This window comes from Mustela erminea, chromosome 16 (genome assembly GCF_009829155.1).
Source record: "Mustela erminea isolate mMusErm1 chromosome 16, mMusErm1.Pri, whole genome shotgun sequence".
In the NCBI taxonomy this organism is placed as follows: Eukaryota; Metazoa; Chordata; class Mammalia; order Carnivora; family Mustelidae; genus Mustela; species Mustela erminea.
The window spans coordinates 40,547,792-40,570,223 of NC_045629.1; the positions used below are offsets into that span (position 1 = coordinate 40,547,792).

At 33.4% G+C, this 22,432-nt stretch overlaps 2 protein-coding genes across 2 annotated transcripts in view; one reads left to right on the plus strand and one right to left on the minus strand.

Moving 5' to 3' along the window:
- NECAB1 (N-terminal EF-hand calcium binding protein 1) overlaps window positions 1-7,682 on the plus strand; it is a 205,664-nt gene extending 197,982 nt beyond the window's left edge. The window contains exons 11-13 of the mRNA XM_032316523.1: window positions 754-831; window positions 2,363-2,454; window positions 5,628-7,682. Of these exons, the coding sequence (XP_032172414.1) occupies window positions 754-831; window positions 2,363-2,454; window positions 5,628-5,653 (196 nt within the window). The 3' untranslated portion in view covers window positions 5,654-7,682. The remainder of the gene's footprint in view (window positions 1-753; window positions 832-2,362; window positions 2,455-5,627) is intronic.
- Window positions 7,683-8,724: 1,042 nt separating this feature from the next.
- The window catches only part of C16H8orf88 (chromosome 16 C8orf88 homolog), a 38,363-nt gene continuing 24,655 nt past the window's right edge, over window positions 8,725-22,432 (minus strand). The window contains exons 5-6 of the mRNA XM_032316525.1: window positions 10,945-11,051; window positions 8,725-9,132 (exon numbers count right to left, since the gene is read on the minus strand). Of these exons, the coding sequence (XP_032172416.1) occupies window positions 9,109-9,132; window positions 10,945-11,051 (131 nt within the window). The 3' untranslated portion in view covers window positions 8,725-9,108. The remainder of the gene's footprint in view (window positions 9,133-10,944; window positions 11,052-22,432) is intronic.

Genomic DNA, 22,432 nt, shown 5'->3' on the forward strand with positions numbered 1-22,432 from the left:
TGTGTGTGTGTATGCGTGCTTGCATATGTGCGTGTGTGTGAAAGAGAGAAAATCAGTAGGCCCCGGCAAACCAGAAGTGTGTGTGTGTGTGTGAGAGAGAGAGAGAGAGAACAAACCATGGGCAGTGACAAACCAGAAACCTTGCAGCAGTCAATCCAAGGATGGGATAAGGCCAGGAATTTGGAAAGAGCTATATGGAGGCAGACAGGATAGATTCAAAGATCTGCACTTGAGGTCAAGTACAAATGCACACATACAACATTTTTTGGAACCATAAGACAACAGATATTCATGTCTATTACATACTGAGATTATTTTCATGATAACAAACCAAAAAATTTAAAAATTATGTCAAACAGTAGACATATTGAACTAATCAATTCTTCACAAAACTTTCATTTTCATGCAGGCACCATAGGTGTTTTCCATATGAATAGGTAAGATTGTTTCACACCACATACAGAGATAATTAGAAAAATTAGTTTGCTTCTTGGGGCACCTGTGTGGCTGTTGGTTAAGCATCTGACTCTTGATTTCAGCTCAGGTCATGATCTCAGTGTCCTAGATCAAGTCCCATGTAGGGCTCCTTGCTCAGCGTGGGCCATGCTTGAGATTCTCTCCCTCTGCCTCTCTCTCCACTTGAGCTTGCTCACACTATCTCTCTCTAAAATAAATAACTAGAATCTTTAAAATTAGTTTGCTTCTTGTCTTTAATTTCCCATGGCTACTTACAATTTTTCTTTTCCATTTCAGTATTTCCATACAGAAGCTTTCCAATGAATCTCGGTACATTATTTATGAGTTTTGGGAGAACAGCAGTGTGTGGAATAGGTAAGTAACACTAGGCTTTTTTGGGGGGTAGGGCAAGGAGGGGGAAATATACGTGATGTTTTTAGAACTTGTAGGAAAAGCTTTATTCCCTTTACCTTAAAATCTATCCCATTTGTTCGTTTTCCTAAATCCGACCCTTTTAAGAATTTATTTCATAGATTAGAAACCCTTCTCTTCTTGAAGCACAAATACTTTTGGTAATGATCCTCCTTTAAGTATAACCACTTTACTGATGTTGTCAAGTAAGAGTTAGATATAGGGGACGCCTGGGTGGCTCAGTGGGTTAAGCCACTGCCTTCGGCTCAGGTCATGATTCCAAGGTCCTGGGATGGAGTCCCACATCGGGCTCTCTGCTCAGCAGGGGGCCTGCTTCCCTTCCTCTCTCTCTGCCTGCCTCTCTGCCTACTTGTGATTTCTCTCTGTCAAATAAATAAATAAAATCTTAAAAAAAAAAAAAAAGAGTTAGATATGGGTCGTGGGTGTCTTAAGTACCGGGAGGTTAGGAGGACAAAGGACACAGAAAAGGAAGGATGAGAAAATAATTTTACTTTCTAATTTTTCATAAACTTTGTGGCATTTTACTTTACAGTAAAACTATAACAGTTAACACCATCATGGCTTAAGTTTCTAAATATCTTTAAACTGCAAAAAAATTAAAAAATCAACTTCTCTTGGTAAGCATTCTATAGTGTATAATGTATATCAAACCATATTGTACATGTTGAATGTAGATATTTGTCAGTAACTTTTCAACAAAGTTAAACCAATACACCTCTTTTAAATTAAGATAATTACAAATAGGTAACATACAATTGGAAAAATGGGATGAAGAAAATTATTGCTATTGAAATTATATAGTACTAGTTTGTTTTAAATGGCAGAGAATAGAGCCCTCTATTAAGCCCATATTTAAGGTTTTAAATATGGTAATGAAAGTAATAGAATACCAGGAAATTTAGTTATAAATTTACCTAATTTATAAATTTACCTAAAAGTTTTATTTTTGTGACTATTTTAAAACTATAATATATAATGACACAAATAGAATTTCAAACACAGAAGAGAGCTAAAGCCAACTTACTTAATCCTGTACTCAAGACCTACATTTTGAGATAGATGATTTTTCTTTTTTCCCCTAGAGAGAGGAAAATCTATAGTCTCTCTTCTTAGCTATCCTACTTTGAAATCATTCTGACAGCCAGTATATTCTTTTTTCTGTTTAAGCTACTTTCTGCAATTAAAGTCTTTCTCCTTTTATTTTCCATGGGAATTAATGTTCTTATTCTTAATTACATTAATATATATAATTAATTAATATATTGCAATCTTATTATTATATATTCTTATATTGAAGACTTTTAAAAGTCTTCAGAAATTTTGTTTTTTAAGGCCAAATAACCATAAAAAGTCTATATTCAGAGACTTAATCCAAATCATCCAAAACCTTGCTACCGTGACTGAAGTCGATCTGTTGCACTCTACTTAGATTATAAAAGAAGCGCACAGCCTTAACCTGTAATTATTTATACAGCCACCTTCAGACAAATTATAGCAAGACATTCCAGAGAAGCAACGTGGACTTCTTGGAAACTCCAGAACTCACATCTACTATGCTAGTTCCTGGTAATTATCCTGATTTCAGTGCTTATATGCTGTTGTATTGTCTTTTGCTTTTAAAAGATGTATTTCTTACCCCCAAACCAAAATCAGTGGTGCTCTCTTTATTAGATCTTAAAATCTAAAAGTGGGGGGAGGAAATAGATCTATATAGTCTATTGTCTTTACTACTTAGTTGATCCTATTTGTATTCCTGGCTATATTAAACTAATATTAGTCATTTTTTTCTAGTCACATAGAGTAACCTATCTCACAAACTTGGAGTCAAATCATGACATGTCCAAAAAAATTTATTCAAATGTTTTACCATATTATAATTTAGTGTACTGAATAAATTTGAAATGTGTAACCCATAGATTGCAGATTAGAATTATGCTGGAAATATTTTTAATAGCTGTTAAAATACTATTTGTAATTGGAGGAAAGCAGAATGGAAAGAGAAAATTGAAATTGTCTAAGAAGTTTCACGTAGCCAAGGCTTAAGATAATTGAGAACCAAAATTCATTTGTTCATCTACCCTTCCAGTCACCAATTAAATATATTTACTGAGTGTTTTATGGGTTAGGTACTGAGAATACTGGGATGCTTAGCTTTACTAGTGCTAGTTCCAATTTTGAATAAACATTATGTTGGGAGCTAGAGAGAGTGCAAAGTAAAAATTCAGTCCCTTCCCATAAAATGCTGTTCAGTAGGAAAGACAAATACTTGCAGAAAAAAACAAGCTCCAGCATAACACAGTAGTTACCGCTGGTGTCATAATATGCATGTGTATTTAGAGAAGGGATTGCTTTTTAACAGTTTTTTTTTTTTAAAAAGAGATGACCTGGAGTTCGAACTTTAAAGCAGTTGGACAAATAAAGATGGAAGAGACTTTGCTAGAAGTAAAATGTAGACATGAACAAAATATAAGATGTTAATGTTCTTGGCTAATTGGTACAAACGTAAGAATAAGGCATAGGGCTTATACATGGTACATGTAGAGAGAGAGGAGAGTAGGAAATCAGGTTGAAAATATAATGAGTTTGAACTTAGTAATATGGATTCGTTAAAGGTTTCTGAGAGGCATAGTGAATGCTCTAATCAGTAGTAACTGGCAGGAGGGAGAAAGGTGGGTATCATGGAGAGGTGACAGATTGGTCAGGTAGGGCAATAATCTAGGCCAGAAAAAAGAAGGCATCTGAACCAGGAGCTACCCAGAGAGAGTTCCCTTGCCAATACAGTTTTCAGGAGTTAACCATGGCAAGATATTTGAAGCCTGGGTTTTGTGAGAAAGGGTATAAATAAGAACAACTATCTGACAAAAGCATAGGAAAGTGCCTTTATTTAAAAGGGAAGGAAAAGCCTCTAAAGAGACAGAGGGGAACCACTCAGAGGTGGAGAGTCAGAGTAGTCAATTAGCAAGGAAACTGAAAGAGAAATACCATGCAAGGAACAGTGCTTGTCAGGGGCCTGTGTGGTGGGGTGGGACTGAAGAGAATGGGACTGAAACCTGGATTTGACAAGAGGTCACTGTTCAAGAGAACAGTTTTAATGCAGTGGTAGGGTAGATTTCAATGGATTAGGAAATAAATGGAAAGTGAAAAGGTAAATTCTAGAATTGAAGGTAGATGAGGAGATGGGGGAGATCAGGTGTGAATGTTTTCCAGTCAGCAGCCTACCATCTCTGCCTGAGCTTTAGGTATATACTTACTCTAGATCTTAAGGACACGTTTATGGACTTACAGAATTTCCCTTGCTTATATCTCAGACTTACTACTCAAATAAGAAAGCCATGAATATGGCTGAAATTTTTCTGTTCTCTTTCTCTCTCAGAGCATTCCCTAATTTGGAGAGAAAAGTTGGGCACAAATAATACTGGATCGATTCTTATTCTCAGAACCCAAATTCAGTGCAGTTTAATGCCTTTTTTGTTAACCTATTTTGCATTAATTTCCATATCACATCTAATTTCAGCAGTGACCCCTGAAGTTTGGAAGAACAAAAAGAAAAGATAGGTCTGATTTCTAACACAATTTTTAAAATCTCCCTAAAGATTTTTAATATCTACTTGGGGCATCCTTTTCTTCTTTTGAATGTGGAAGTTTTATAAATTGCAACAGCAGACACACCTCTCTGGACAAACAGCTGGAATTAGCTTATAAATATTATTTAAATTTTTAATGGCCATATGACTTCTACTAATATGTTTATTTTTTTGTGTTTTCTACTAATATTTTTAGTAACCAGTCATGCATTTTGTTTGTTATATGGATATGAAGGTTAAAAATAAAAACAATTAAAAGCATTTCAGCTGTACATAGTTAGACCTAAAATAAAAATCTGGAAAAAATACCTATTATAAAGAGATGGGTAGGTTTGTATTTTTAATTTAACTCACAAATTATGATTTCTGATAAGACTGCTTTTTTATTAAGTTTCTAAGTGGTTTACTGAAGAAACATCTTAAATATATTGCTATGGACTCTCAAATATCAAAATCTTTCAAATGAGGCATACTGAAGTACAGCCAAACAGCCCACTAGCCATCATAAAATACCCAGACCAAAATATGAAGAATTCAGTCTGTGGAGCCAAGTATCCCTTGGCAAATGAGAGAGGCCTGTGGCTATGAGAAAAGAAGATACACATGAAAGTTAAGATCCTATTACCAACTAGTATATTTCTTAAATAGCTTTGCAAATTTCAGATCTTTCTATTTGTCTGTTTCTCACAGCATTCCATCAATCTTACTTCTTTGCTATAGGTTTGACTTCGGGATATTTATATTCACTGGGGAAAACATTTTCAACCTTACAACATAGATACACTACATTTAAAACACATCCAGTTGCTTCTACCCAGTCTTTCGGAAATTGTGATGTAAAAGTATTTTACATTCCCAAACTGCTGCCAGTACTGGGAGGATTAAAACAATATGATTTCATCCAGGGCATTTACAATCTCATTGCCAAGATAAGCTCCATTCATACATAAAAAAGTATGACCAAGTGCCCAAAGACCTGGTACAAATATTGCATAGGAAGAGTTCAATCTTGGTTCAAATAGTAAATAGTGACTAACTTGAAAGATAATTATACAGACTAAAGGTGGGAGAAAATAGTCTAAGAATGATTACACCCTGACTAACACAGCCCTGGCAATTATTTTCATTCAATAATGGTTGTTTTTCTCTTTTCAGCTTCATGGTGGATCCTGAACAACTAGATGTTCCTAGACATTTTATGGTTCCAAGTGCAAAACAAGTATTCTTATTGAAAATGTGAATTAGAAAATTCTCTGCAGTTACTAATCTACTCTGTACTTTTAATATATTTAAGATGTGCACTCTTCTAAAATGTCTTCTATATCTTTTATGTGAAGTTTACCTAAATTTTTGAAGTTCACTATTCTCAGTCTTTGCTGTTTTGCTACATTGTAACCTACATTGTAACCTAAACCCTTCAGTGAAAGAATCTTAATATGTGAAAAAAGTGTACACATAAAGGAAAAAAATTGTGAAAAAGAAATGATAAAAAATAATTGAAGTGGGAACTTTTAGAGTATCACTTCATAGGATAGCTTTTGTAGATTTGTCATAAACTATCAAGGTTAAATCAGTGTTTTGTCATTTTTAAGTAACTGATTTTCTGTGAAGTTTATTCTTTGGTAGTGCTCCCTCCATTACCAATTCATGACCTTGTAAGTATTCACTTTACTGAAAAAGCTAATATGTGACCAAAATGGTGTCCTTACGTGCAGAGAGAGCAAAAGAAGGTGCACAAAGAAAAGGCCACGTGAGGACACAGTAAGAAGGTACCAACAGCAAGCCAGAAGAGGCCTCAGAAGAAATCAGCCTTGCTAGCACCTTGATCTTGGATTTCCAGGTTCTAGAACTGTGAGAAAATACCTTTCTAGTGTTTAAGCTAAAAAAAAGTTAATACATGAGCATACAATAGTCTTGACTGTAATCTATAGACTCAATATACCTATCATGTTATAAACTGGTTTTTCACAAGTGAACAATTCTGTGATAGTTAGGGTCCCATTTGGTACTGTAACACCATTATATCATTTATTATAGCATCATAATTATATGTAGGTTCAACAAATAAAAAAAATAGAATTTTTCTTTGAGAAAATTTGATTCAAATTTTTTGGCATATGAGCCAGAGGACTAATTTACTTCTGGAAAATAGACATTTGCATTTAAATAATAAAATTTTAACCTAAGTAAATGAAGAAATACAAAATAAGCACAAAATTTTAAGAGCATTCCCTCTTCCCAGGGAAGGTACTGGACAGAAAACCTTTTCCAGTTTTAACACTAGAATGACAATTCTAATTTCACCAGAACAGTTGGTGTGTTCTGTGTACCTAGTACACTTTGCTATACAGGCTCATATAGTTTTAATAAAATCTATTCTGATAAATGCTGCTAATAAAAATCCAGTGCAGATTAAGTCTATTTCTGTTATTCTATAATCCAAATGCCTTTGAAACCACAGGTCTTCAAGGAAAAACTGTAAGGCAATTTTTTTTTCTTTTACTGTTAGAAAACTCAGATTGAACTAAATTATATTTTTAAATATAAAATTTGAGCTAAAATTTTCTCAAACGAATTAGCTTCTATCAAAGGTATACCTTTGTATACGCCTCAGTCCTCGTCCATCTAAGTAATTTTTTTCATAACTTATACAAGACAAGGGCAGTAAATTTTGACATATACACACCTACACACACACAGACACAAATGTGTGTGTGTGTGTGTGTGTATACACACACATACACATATATATAGTCACTTCTAAAGATGACAAACACTATGAAACAACACCTGGCTCAACTCTTTTAATTTATATACAAAGCAGAGAATATTAATGAAGATGTACAATGATTACTCAGACAAGCTATACATATGTACAAAGGCAAACAGATAATAAAACAGACTTTGCAGTCTCACTCTGATTATATACAGTGACTTTTGACATAAAACTTCTTGAAAGGTTATGAATGGTTTCAAAAAATACAAATTATAGCCAATCAAAACATATTTCAGTATTAGATTAAGAAAGTACGTAAGTCTTTTAAGTGTGAGGCAGTTTGCAAAGTACCATGGTGGTATGACTTTAAAAAGGTTTCTGCCCTCAATAACAGTGCTGAGCAGAAGAGCTCTTTAGATTCCAAACTGGAATAAGTTCTATTACCATTTTTTTAATTAGAGTCCAAAAAAAAAAAAAAAACCCTTTGAGAACAAGCTAATAATAAACCAATTTAATTATGGTAATACCTCAGCTCTTATACAAATTATACATAAATTGTTTTTTGTGTGTGTGTATATATATATGTATATACACACTAGAACCTATAATAATATAAAGGGAAAATAGGACAAAAAATAAATCTGGGCCCTAAAGGTTTAAATGTATCATTTTTAAGTAATCCAGAAATTTATGGTTTTAGTGTATTTTTCCCCCCCTGGGGAGCGAAGTAATGAAAGGTAGTGTACTAAAAGACCAAGATGGGAAGCCTACCATGGACTAAAGCTTGAATCCAGGTAAAAAAGCCCAAAGACCAGTGAAGAAAAAGTTACTGGTTTTAGGATTATATTACTGGTTTTAGGATTATAATTTTATGATAAAACTTTCTGCCAAATGAGGGTCTTGAATGCCTTGCTTATAGACCTGGGGATTTCTGAGAATAGAATTAAGGAGGGTTTACACTTACCTTTATATCAGCAATGTTTTTTTTACACTATGCAGGAAGAAACTCTTTTTATCAATAGTAATGTCCAGAGTGACAAAATGCAGGAGATTTATTATATAAAATTTCTAGGAGCTAAAAGCTTAGCCCCCAAATTCTTCATCCATACATGTTCTTGTCATAAGAAATTAAAGAATTGAAACTTAATGTACCTCAATTACTTGCAAATGCCTAAATCTTTCCTCTTTTGGAAAAAAAAATCAGTATTAATTTGCAATTGCCTAACTTCTTCTGTTCATGGAGTCTGATTAGAGACAACAAGTAGCAGCTGTTTTCACCTTGAGTTTCCTTGTTTCCAAATTGTCAATCTCTGCTAGTAATCATGAATATTGAACAATTTTATCAAAAACCTAGAGACCAAAGAAATGCCTGTTAAAATATTCTCCTTCCTGTCATTGAGAACTATGCATTGAACATCCTGGGTCATTTAAGCCTCTGGAGAGATTGTAAAGATCCTTTGAGAGTGCTGGTATGAAATCAGTGGAAAACAGAACAAAAGCCAACTTTAGAAACAACAAGAAATTATGTACCATATATACATCATAGCAAATACTTTATATTTGAGAATCTTTACAGCTTACATTTCCATTCCATTATTACAAGAGATGAAAAACAAAAAATTGCAAGTAGCATGCAAATTATAAATACAGCCTTCCCTACTAACCAAATTCTTACTTTCCAGTGTTACTTCCCAATTTATGCAGGAAACTGCCTGCAAAGCTGAAACTGATTAGAAAATTCTTTATAGTTTAAAATATTTCTCATTTTAGGAGAAACCAAATACCCAACCATCAAAATTAAAAATAAACTGAATTGTCACAGTCCATTACAGTTATTGTTACTAGATCCACTTCATTTGCAGGTGTCCAAAATAGAAAATGAATAATTCTTTATCTTCAAATTCATTTGTTCTTAAAATGCTACTTAAAACTTTGGTGGTTTTCCTATAACATAGAAGAAAAAGTTAATTTATCAATTAGATTGAAAAGATACAGTTTTTACTACTTAGTTTATCAAACCAAATACTGTGATCCTATTAAGTGTTTACAGATCTTAAATGCATGTTACTATACAAAGTATTAAAGTAACTGGAATTTGTCAAAACAGTTCTATGTTTAAAAAAATATGTAATTCATTTTTAAATATATTAGATTGTATTCCAAACCTATTCTGTTTTTGTGGTACTTGGCTTGTTCAAAATAATGTGTCTGTCTAAATTTTATTTACAAAATAAAATATTAGAGATGAAATAGGTGTGCAAATGAAAAAAATGACCATATTTTATATAGCATTCAAGTTTAGATTTATTCATACATATGACTACGATTTTTTTTCTGAACAGGTGGGATAATTTGAACATTGTATTAGGAAAAAAACTTAAATTTCTGACTGAACTGACTACAGTTCTACAAGTTTGGAATTTTAAAAAAGAGGCTTTGTATTCCAAATAGTTGGAAAGCACAGGAGATGTTATATCTCCCATATGAGCCATTCTCAGCATACTTATATTTTGAGTTCATCTCAATAGAATACTTTTACCCATATAAAAAAGATTGTGAAAACTTTAAAGTCAAACTCTAGTCAAAATGGAAATAAAGGCAATTTACTAAGTGCATAATAAGCACTAAGTACTATCCAAGTCCTGCTATACATTATCAACCTCATCTGCAATCACAAAACTAAGGTTTCAAGGTTAAATGACTTAAGTTTGAACAGTGTACTAATGCACAAGGTGAAGCTACAATTTGAACCCAAGTCTGATACCAACATTCCTGTCGTTTCCAATCAATGTGCTAAAAGATAGGTGTATTTATTGTATTTTATTTTGATGAAATCTGATGCAGTGACACAAATATAAGACACTAAGAACAGCAAAAACACACTGAAGAATAAGTAGGGTGACTTGTTTTACTATATAAAAAGATAAATTGAGAAGAGTAAGGGCATAGAAACACACCATACATATATTGCCACAAGGGTGGCAGAGGACTATTCTTTGAGAAAATATTGCTAGGATGACTGGCTATTCATGTAGAAAAAAGTAAAACTTGACCCCTACTTTACATCATAAAGTAAAATCAACTGCAGATGGATTACAGAACTTAAAAACAATAGAATTTTTAGGCTCCTTATCTTTCAATGCAAAAAATATTTCTTAAAATATAATTCCATTCTATTTCTTGGCCAGAGTGGTAATTACTTACAGTAATTAGTTATATTATACATGTAATGAAAATTTAGAATGGGAAATTAGAGAATCGATTCCATTTACTATAGCACCAAGAACTATAAGACACCTTGGAATAAACCAAGAGGTAAAGGACCTCAAGGAACTACAGAACACTCATGAAAGAAATTAAAGAAGACACCAAAAGATGTAAAAGCATTCCATGCTCATGGATCAGAAGAATAAACATTGTTAAAATGTCTATTCTGCCCAGTGCAATCTATACTTTCAAGGCCATCCCGATCAAAATTCTACCAGCATTTTTCAAAGTCCTAGAACAAACAATCTAAAAAATATGTAAATTTAAAAAATATGTAAATCTAAAAATATGTATGGAACCAGAAAAGACCCTGAACTGCTAAGGAAATGTTGAAAAAGAAAAACAAAGCTGGGGTTATATTATACATTTGGATTTATGTACTTTTCTGAATTATATTCCATAATAAAATTAAAAATCTAAGGAAAGAATCCAGTGAAAATACTAAAGACAAATATTTTAGAATTAATGTAAAATTAGGAAACTACTTACTGGTTTTTGAAGTACAATGGGATGATCAGGCAGAAAGTCTGGTTTTTTTCTGCAGATGGAAACGCTTGAGAGCTTCAACAGGAAATCTCTGCTGTATTTAATTCTCTCTATAGATATTAAACATCAGATGTAATGTTATAAAATAAAGAACTCTTCCAGAACACTTTTTGGCTCATTGTTTTCTGAATGTCCCTTAATAATCCATTATTTTATAAAATGATGAGTAGTTTCTATGCAAAAGAGAAGAGAAGCAAAAAATTTTGACAAGTAGCTACTGCTTCCTTTTTTCCTTTTACATGGAAAGGAAGCCAAGTAACCAAGGAAAAGTGGGAGAAAGAGAAACATTTCAGAAAATCAGTAATGGATGCATGGTTTCTTTCATCTGGCTATTCATATCTAGTGAAGGGATCTTAAAAAGTTTAATGGCAGTAATATGTGTTGGGCAATTCTGATCCTGCCAAAATAGAACCCCACTAAGTCTGTCTAGTCTTCATATTTACTTAAAATGTAATACAAACAAAATAAATTCAAGAAAAATTTATTGTATATCTACACATCAGAGATGTGCTAGTAATGGTGAAAAAGATCCAAGATAGGGTCCCTATCTTTAAAGGAGAATAAAAACAAAGCTTCAAATATCTGCATATTTCTCATCAGAAACTATCAGTATAAAAGATCACTTGCTGAGCCAGAAACAGCAGAGCAGTATCTTTAAAGTGCTAATAGAAAAGAACGGACAAGCTAGAATTCCATACTGTGAAACAACAACAACAAAAAATACTGGTCTCCATCCCTGGTTCCTTGCACAAAGCTCCTAAAACCCTTGTAATTTTGTTAAATGATAAGAATACTTGAAGCATCTTTTGTTGTAGTATTTGGTTTTTTACCCTACTTCCTGACATACAGCTCTTAAATCCCTTGGATTTTCCTGGGTGAAAGAAATGCCCTTCGTTCTAATGAGGTGATTTCTGGTGGCCTTCTGGACAGAGGCTGGTCAACAGAAAGATCAAGCCATGATTAGAAGCTTGAGACTTTCAGTCCCACCTCCAGCTCTTCCTAGAAGGCGAAGGGCTGAAGACTGAGTTAATGATTAATCATGCCACATGATGACGCCTCCATAAAAATCCCCAACGTATGGGGTATGGAGAGCATCTGGGTTGAGGAACACATCCATGTACCCAGAGGGTGGCACACTCCAATTCCACAGGGATAGAAGCTCTAGCACAGGGGACCCTTCTAGACCTCACCCCTACATATCTCTTCCTTCATCTGTATCCTTTATCATATCTTTTATTATATAATAAACTGGTTAAGTGTTTTCCCTAAGTTCTGTGAGCTGTTCTAGCAAATGATCAAATCCAAGAAGGGAGACTTAACCTCTAATTTAGAAGTTTTGAGTAATCTGGGGACCTACTACTTACAACTGTCATCTGAAGTGGAGGGTAGTTGTGTGAAACTGAAACATGTGAGATTAAAAGACATTTTCAGAAAAGAAAGAAAACTAAAAATGTATAAATAGTAGAGTTAGTTAATCTACAAGAAATGCTAAAGGAAGTTTCTTAGGTTGAAAGGCAGTGATACTACATAGAAACCTTAATACTCAGAAATGAAGAATAAAAGAAGGGTAAATAGCTGAATAAATATAATGGTCTTTTTTCCCCTCTAAATTTTGTGTGTGTGGCTATTGAAAGCAAAACTTATGACACTGTCTAGTGGAGATATGATACAATAACAGCAAAAAGGTCAGGGCAATGGAGCAGAGGAAGAAACCTACACATGGTTGCAACGTTTTACCATCACCATTCTGCATGTAGTAGTATAATATTAACAAGAACACTGAGACATTATAATCCCTAGACAAACAACTTCAAAATACAAGAAAATATACCTAAAAATTTGATATAATCAAATACCAACAAAAATTTAAAAATACCCAAAAGAAAGCAGAAAAGGGAAAAACGGGACAAACAGAAAATAAATAATGAAAGGCCTTAATCCAACTATATCACCTTAAATGTTAATGGTCTAAACAAGGTGTCAACAAACTTTTTTCTGTACAAGGCCTAACAGTAAATATTTGAGAGTTTTGGGACATAAAGTCTCTGTCACAACTGCTCAGTATAATAGTGTAAAAGCAGCTACAGAAAAGCATGTTGCTATGTTCCAATAAAATTTAATTTTCAAAACAGGGATTTGAACTAAGGAACATGGTTTGCTCTTAGGTTAAACACCGTGATTAAAGGCCATAAACTGACACAATGGATTAAAAAAAGAAAACCTTACTATTATATGCTGCCTATAAGACATACATGGTTGAAAGTAAATGGACATAAAAATATATACCATGCAAAAAGTAGGAATAAGAAGGCAGGAATGGCTATCTTAATATCAGCTAAAGAGAGAATTACTGATGTGCTGTGCCAAATGACAAAGTTTCAAAATACATAAAGGAAAAATGACAAAAGAAATAGGCAATTCCACAAAAATATCAAGTAATACAAAATTATCTCCTCAGCGCTTTAAAGAACTAAACAAAAAAATCAGAAAATACTTAGATCTGCACAATATCAACCACCTTGATTTAACTAACAGTTATAGAAACTATATCAACAACTTCAAAATACAGATTATTTTCAAGTAGACATGATAGAGTCACCAAGACAAACCATGTGCTGGGCTATAAAACAAGTCTCAGTGAATTTAAGGGGCTTAAAATAAAAAACTCAAACAAGAAGACATTACAAATAATACCATACAAAAAATCACACATAATAGAACTCTTGGAACAATTATCCATCAAACAAGTTTGACAGCCAGTAAGAAATGGACAAATTCCTAGAAATATAGAAGCTATCAAAACTGAATCACAAAGAAGAGAAAATGTGAACAAATTATTAGTAAGGAGATTGTTACCAGTAATCAAAAAACCTCCCAACAAACAAAAATCCAGGACCAGATGAATTCTACCAAACATTCAAAGAATTAATACCAATCCTTCTGAAACTCTTCCAAACTCTTCTAAACTCATGAGACCAGCATTACCCTGATACATGCTTTTCTCAAAGGATCCCAGAAAAAAATTCAGGCCTTGATTAACATGGATGCAAAAATCCTCAACAAAATATCAGCAAACAAAATTCAACCATACATTTAAAAGATCATAGTGGAAACATACAGAAAAACATCCCTCAACATAATAAAACCCAAGGAGGATAAACCCACAGTTAAAAGCATACCCAATGGTGAAAGTTGAAATCTTTTTCTCTAAGATCAGGAACAAGATAAGGATGTCTACTCTTTTCACTTTTATTCAGCATTGTACTGGAAGTCATAGCCACAATGATCAGATAAAAAATACAAGGCATCCAAATTGGTAAGAAAGATGTAAAACTGTCACTGTTTGCAGATTGCATGATACTTTATATGGAAAACCCTAAAGACTCCCTAAAAAAAAAACTATTAGAAAAAGTGAATTCAATAATATGCAGAATACAATTAAAATACAGAAATCTATTATGTTTCCATACACTAATTACAAATTATCACAAAGAGAAATTAGGAAAACAATCACATTTACAACTGCATTAGAAAAATAAAATAGGAATAAATGTAGCCACGAGGTTAAAAAAAAAAAAACCTATACTCTAAAAAAACTATAGCACACTGATGAGAGAAACTGAAGATGACACAAATAAACAGAAAGATATTCCATGCTCATGGACTGGAAGAACTGATATTGTTAAAATAGTTCATATTACCTAAAGCAATTTACAGATTTAATGCAATTCCTACTAAAATACTAATTGCATTTTTCACAGAGGTGGAACCAAAAAATTCTAAAATGTGTGGAACCAAAAAAGACCATGAGCAGCTAAATCTATCTTGAGACAGAACAAAAACTAAAGATATCACACTCCACTTTCAAACTATACTATACAAAGCTATGAAACTATTATGGTATCCGCTACAAAAAAAGACATACAGATCAAATGGAACAGAATAGGGAACTCAGAAACAAACCCACACTTACATGGTCAATTAATTTATGATAAAGAGTCAAGAATACACAATGGGGAAAGACAGTCTCTTCAAGGAAGGTCTGGGTGGTTCAGTTGGTTAAGCCTCTGCCTTTGGTTCAAGATTGAGCACTGGCAGGCTCCCCAATCAGGGAGTCTCCTCCTCCCCTTCCTTCTCCCTCTGTGGCACCCTGCACCCCAAATGTGTGCTCTGGTGCATTCTCTCTCAAATAAATAAAATCTTAAAAAAAAAACAAAAACAAAAAAATGGTCTCTTCAATATGGTGTTGGGAAAACTGCACAGCAATATACCCAAGAATGAAACATGACTGCTTTCTTACACTTTATTTCTTACAAAAATAAACTCAAAATGGATGAAAGAGCTAAAAGTAAGACTTAAAACCACAAATCTCCTAAAATAAAATAAAAGGTAATAATCTCTTGGACCTTAGTCTCAGCAAGATATTTTTTAGATCTGTCTCATTAGGCAAGGGAAGCAAAAGCAAAAATAAACAATTGGGACTACATCAAATTAAAAAGCTTTTACAAGGCAAAAAGAAAACAACAAAATTAAAACACGACTTATTGAATAGGAGAAGATATTTGCAAATGATACAACTAATAAGAGGTTAATATCTAAAATATATAAAGAATTCTACAACTCAACACTGAAATAAATCCCAATTAACAATGGGCAGAGAACCTGAACAGACACTTTTCCAAAGACACAGATGTAAAAAGACACATGAAATTATGATCAACATTTAAGCATCAGAGGAATATAAATCATAACCACAATGAGCTATCATTTCACTTCACACTGGTCTGAATAGCTGGTATATCAAAAAGACAAAAAATAACAAACATTGACAAGCATATGGAGAAAAGGAAACTCATGCAATTTGTGAGAATGTAAACTGGTACAGCCACTATGAAACATAGTATTGAAGATTCTTCAGAAAATTAAAAATAGAAATATAAAATCCAGCAATTCCCATTCTGTGTTTTTTTTTTTTTTTATTTCCAGCATAACTTCTGTGTGTTTACCCAAAAAACAAAAACTGTATTTCAAAAATATATATGTACCCCACGTTCACTGCAGCATTATTTACAATAGCCAAGATATGGAAGCAACCTGTTTACTGATATGGAAATAGGTAAAGAAAGTGTGGTGTATATATATATATATATATATATATATATATATATATACACACAATAAAATATTTATTACTCAACCATAAAAAAGAATGAAATCTTGCCATTTGTGACAATATGGATGAACTTAGTATTAAGTACAGTCAAATATGTCAAATGGAGAAAGACAAATATGGCACAACCTCACTTACATGGAATCTTAAAAAAAAAAAAAAAGTGTTACAGGTCACTGAACCAATTGGAGGCTGCCAGAGTCAGGGGTGGACCATACGCAAAGTGGGGAAGGAGGTTAAAAGGTATAAATTTCCAGTTATAAAATAAGTAAGTCATGGGGATAATATGCACAATGGTGACTATAGTTAATAATATTGTACCATACATACAAAAGTTGCCAAGAGAGTACAATATGAGAAAAAAAATTTTTTTATAAAAAAGTACTTTATATATACTATATAAAAATATTTTTTACTATACTTATAGTATATACTATATACTATACTTATAGTATTTTTTTATAAAAATATTTTTATAGTACTTTGGAAATCAGTACCTCTTAGAATTGCTATAACTAAAAAATCATATGAACTGTCAATACCAAGTGTTAGCAAGGACTAAAAGCATCTAGAATTTCCAGATATTTCTGGTGTTAGTCACTTGGGAAAAATGTGTCATGAAATTAGGCATATATATTTACCATGTTACCTAGGAATCCCATTTCTACCCGAGAGAATGAAAACGTATGTCCATACAGAACTTTTACAGGAATGTTCATAGGAACATTATTCATGCTTTCCAAAACTGAAAACAACAAAAATGTCCATCAACAGGAAATAGATCAACAAAATGTGGTATATCCATACAATGAACATACTTACTCAACAATAAAAATGAACTACTGATAAGTGCTACAACATAGATGAGCCTGAAAAACATTATGTTAAGTGAAAGAAGCCATATGTAAAATATTTATTGTATGATTACATTTACATGAAATGGCCAGAAAAAGCAAATCAATAGAGAAAGACAATGATTAATATTAGTTGCCTGGGAATGGGTGCTGACTGTAAAAGTAGACAGGATGCTTTTTGTAGTGATAAGGAGGTTCTAAAACCATACTGTTCAAATGGTCACACAACTCTGCAAATTTACTTAAAAAGACAATAAAGTATATAGTATAGTTAAAATGGTATATTTTAAAGTATGTAAATTATTCCTCAGTAAAGCTCTTTTGTTTGGGTTTTGGTTTTTGTTTTGTTTTAGATTTATTTATTTTAGCAGCGGGAGGAACAGAGAGAGAAGGGAGAGAATATCAAGCAGATGTCAAACTCAGCAGGGAGCCCAACGTAGGGCTCAATCTCAGGACCCTAAGACCATGACCTGAGCTGAAATCAAGAGTGAGATGCTTAACCAAATGTGCCACCCAGCTGCCCCAAAAAAGATCTTTTAAAAAGGAATAGGCACTGCAGGCTAAGGATTCTGAACTTAGAGAATGAAAAAGAGAGGGACAGACTGGGCAGCTCTTGAAGCTGTAGTGCCACATATAAAAGCTGAATAAGAATTTTCCAGTGATGGAAATACTTGTAGCTTTTAAAAGAACTAGTGGCTAACACTCAGTCCCAAGTTGTTCTCTGGACTGTGCTGCCAGAGAAAGAAATTGGGGAAAGCTATTAGGAAGCAAAACCAAAACAATGAGAAGATGGAAAATAAGAAAGAAAATATAAGAAAATTACAGAATCAAGTAGACTAATATCACTAGTATCTGACTATAACAGGCATTTCAGGAAGAAGATAGACAAGATAGAGATGAGAAAATTATCAAAGAAATATCCACAAATTTCCACATAAGAAGAACCAAAGTGCACCAACTGCCCAGCGGGTGAAAAATGAAGTTGAAAAAAACCTACACAAAGATACATTAGGAAATTTTAAAAAGCAAAGATAAACACACAATCAAAATAAATCCAAAGCCAGTAACAGCAAAAACAAAAAGCAAACCAAAACAAGGCCATTTATAAGTACTGGAAACCTGAACGGCACTGAACTTTGTAGATTTAAAAACCAATTAATATAGCCTGCTGGAAAATGAAGCAAAATGCCTTAAAATTTTAGAATGAAAATAATTTCAACCTGGAATTTTGTTAATCAAACATTTATATTTATATTTAATCCATACAGTGAAAACTCAGCTAGTTCTGTATGAATGTGAGGTCCCAAAGTAAAGTCTCCTGAGGTTGAAGACTCACTCCCTGTCTTAGGAAGGTTTCACTCAGCAAGTTTTGATAATACTACCAAGGAGAATTCTGCAATTCTCCTTTTCCTCCTCCTCCATAGCTTTATTGAAGTATAATTCACATATTGTAAAATTCATTCCTTTTGAGTGTGCAACTAAATGATTTTTAGTATATTTACAGAGCTGGGAAATCACAGCTGCCACAGTCTATTTTTAGAGTATTTATATCAACTACCATCTGATACCTCATTCCTGTTTGCAATCACTCTTCACTCTTAATCCCATCTAAGCGGAATCATTACTTTCTATAGATTTGCCTTTTCTAGATATTTTATATAAATGGAATCTTTGTGTCTGGCTTCAGAAGTTCATTCTACCTAGAATTTTCTAACTAACCAAAATATCAATCAAGTATGTAATTAGTACATTTTCAAATACACAAATTCAAAGAATTCACAAACCAATACCCTTTTTTTGAAACTCCTGGAAAATGCACTGAGCAAAATGAGGAGGTAAATCAAAAAAGAAGAAAACAGGAGTCAAGATTGAAACAAGAGAGTAAGTCAGCAAAAGTAACCAAGAAAGAAACCCTGAAAGTTTATCTCTCCACCAGAGCAACAAACTGTCAAAAACCTCCAGAACCAACTCCTTCTGAATTCTGGAATCAAAAGCTTACAAAACCAGAGGAATGCTTAGTAAAGAAAAGAACAGCTAAATATGCTACAGAATTTTGTGGCATTTTAACTTGCCTGAAAACATCTCCCCAATCCAGCTTGGCAATAGCTTTGAAAACAGCTGCTCTCATTCCTGGTACAGGTTCCCAGTACTGTAGAGAACAGTGAGTAGTGCAAATCATATTCTGAGAGAACTGCGGTTGTTCATTTTGACCTATCTGCTGACTCCCTAAAGAATCATCTCAAAGGATTTGCCTTTAACTCACCTAAGAACTCTCCAGGGCCTAAGGCTGCTATCTGAATCCATTTGTCGAAACACTTACAGGGAAATGTAATAGCCAATTCCATCTGGGAGAAGGGATAACAAAGCAAACAATAGGAAAACCCAAAAGTTTAGGAATAAAGATTAGGGTAAAAAGATTAGGGTAAAACACGCTTGGGGGAATAAGGGCACAGAAAGACTCAGATGTTCCTAGAAATCTGAAAGGCTACATGCAATGTAAAGGCTAGGCTCATGCTCATAGAGAGACTTGAGAAGATCTTAAGCTGTCACCTCTAGCTGACCTTCCAGTTTCTCAGGAACAAGAAGTCAAAAAATAGCTGTAAACTGCCTGATCAAGTATTTACTAAAGGCACAGCCCAACACGCATATGAAAGCCATATGCAAAGATGAGGGGGTTCTTTTTCCTTGTATATTTTTTGGTTCTAGGTATTGAGAATTCTGCCAAATCAGCAGGTGACCATGCAGATATCACAATGGAGATTTGAGTGGCCACATATAACAAACATGGACTTTACATTAGTTCACAAAAGTCACCAGATAAACAACAAAAATTACAACAAGGGAGAAAATCTGATTCCAGAGTTAATACATTATACTCAAAACACTCAGTTTCCAAAAACAACAAAAGACAATGCATGCAATGAATGAAGAATGTATGGTCCATACATAGGAAAAAAAGAAATTAATAGAAACTTTCTCTGAGGATACAGAGATATTGGATTTACTAGAGAAAGACTTTAAACTATTTTAAGTATGCTCAAAGAACCAAAGGAAACCCCATAAGAAAGTGTCTTGCCAAATAGAAAATATCAATAAAGAAACAAAAAATTATAAAAAGGAACCAAACAAATCCTGGGGAAAAAAGTACAATAACCAAAGTGAAAACCACTAGAATGGTTCAATAGCAGATATGAGCAGGCAGAAGATAGAGTGAGCAAATATAAAGTCAACTGACATTACCCAGTCTGAGAAGTAGAAAGAAAAAAGAAATGAAGAAGAATAAATGGAACCTAAGATATTTGTCAAAGCACAGTGAAAATACCAACAAATGCATAATGGGAGTCATAGGAGGAGAGGTTGAGAGAGAAAAGACAAAAAATATTTTACGAAATAATGTCGGAAAACTCCCTAAATTTGGTGAAATACATACACTGACACAACCAAGAAGCTCAATGAACTAAAAACTGAATACACTCAAAGAGGTTCACACTGATAAGCATTATAAGCAAACTGTTACAAGACAGTTCTTGCCTTAGAAAAAGTGCTAAAGGGAATCCTTTAAGCTAAAATAAGAAAGCACAAAGTAACTAGACTCCACATCAAGAAGTTAACAACAGCAAACCTAACTACACTGGCAAGTTAAAAAGTAGTATCAATGAATTTTTGGATGTAAATCCTCTTTATTTCTATATGACTTGAAAGACAACTACATAAAATTGCAGAATTATAAATCTAGATTAATACATTATACAACATTTGAAGATGGAATTGTGACAATGGCATTATAAGGTGGGATGACACTACATGGGGAAAATTTTGTATAATATTGAAACTAAATTGATATTAATTCACACTAGATTGTTATAAATTAAATAATTCCCCAGTACAACTACTAGGAAAATAACTTCAAAATATATAATAAGGGATATGAAAAGGAAGTAAAAATGATACAAGAATTTATTAAACACAAGGTTTTTTTTTGTTTTGTTTTGTTTTGTTTTTTAAAGATTTCGCTCATCTACCTGACAGAGAGAAATCACAAGTAGACGGAGAGGCAGGCAGAGAGAGAGAGAGGGAAGCAGGCTCCCTGCCGAGCAGAGAGCCCGACGCGGGACTCGATCCCAGGACCCCGAGACCACGACCCGAGCCGAAGGCAGCGGCCCAACCCACTGAGCCACCCAGGTGCCCCACAAAAGAAGGTTTTAATGGAGGAAATGAAAAACAAAAAAGATACAAGACATAGAAGACAAATAGCAAAATGGAAAATGGGTGGAGTTAGTCCTTCTTTACTATTAATTACAATTAAATATCAGTCATAAACACTCCAATTAAAAGTCAGGGATTGGTAGAATGTATTAAAAATATGATCCAATTATATACTGTCTGAAGATACTTACTTTAAGTCCAATCACAAAAGTAAGTTAAAAATGAATGAATAAAAAGATGTTTGATGCAGACAATAACTAAGAGAGAGCTGGATTGAGTATGCTATAACAACAGACAAAAACAGACTTTAAGGCAAAAATTATTTTTTGAGATAAAGAGATAAAGGAGAGTATTATACAATAATAAAAATATCAATTACCTAACAACAGAACAGAAAATGACAGAATCGGAGGCAAACACAGAATTTAATAACAGGTGGAGATTCCAAGGACCCCACTTTCAATAATGAACAGAAAAACTAGACAGATCAACAAGGAAATAAACAGAGCATGAACAACATTATAAACCAACTAAACCTAACAAACAAATACAGAACACTTCACTCAGAAATACCAGAATGTACATTCTTCTGAAGTACACATGAAACTTTCTCCAGGATGCAGAAAGTGTGAGGCTACAGAATAAGTCTTAATAAATTTATTTTTTTTAAGATTTTATTTATTTATTTGACAGAGAGATCACAAGTAGGCAGAGAGGCAGGCAGACAGAGAGAGAGAAAGAAGCAGGCCCCCTGCTGAGCAGAGAGCCCAATGTGGGTCTCAATCCCAGAACCTTGGGATCATGACCTGAGCCGAAGGAAGAGGCTTTAACCCACTAAGCCACCCAGATGCACCAAGTCTTAATAAATTTAAAAAACAATGGTATCATACAAAACAACCTGACTATAAAGAAATGAGAGTAGAAATCAATAACAGAAGTAAAACTGGAAAATTCACAAATATGTGGAAGTTAAAAATATATGCTCAAACCAATGGATCAAACAATAAATAACAGAGGACTGAGAAATACTTTTAGACAAAAGAAAACAAAGACACAACATACCAAACTTTAAAGGATACAGAAAAAGCAGTGCTTAGAGCAAAATTTATAACTATAAATGCCTATATTAAAAAAGAATAGCTCAAATCAATACCTAACATCAAACATTAAGAAACTAGAAAAAGAAAAGCAGACTAAATAA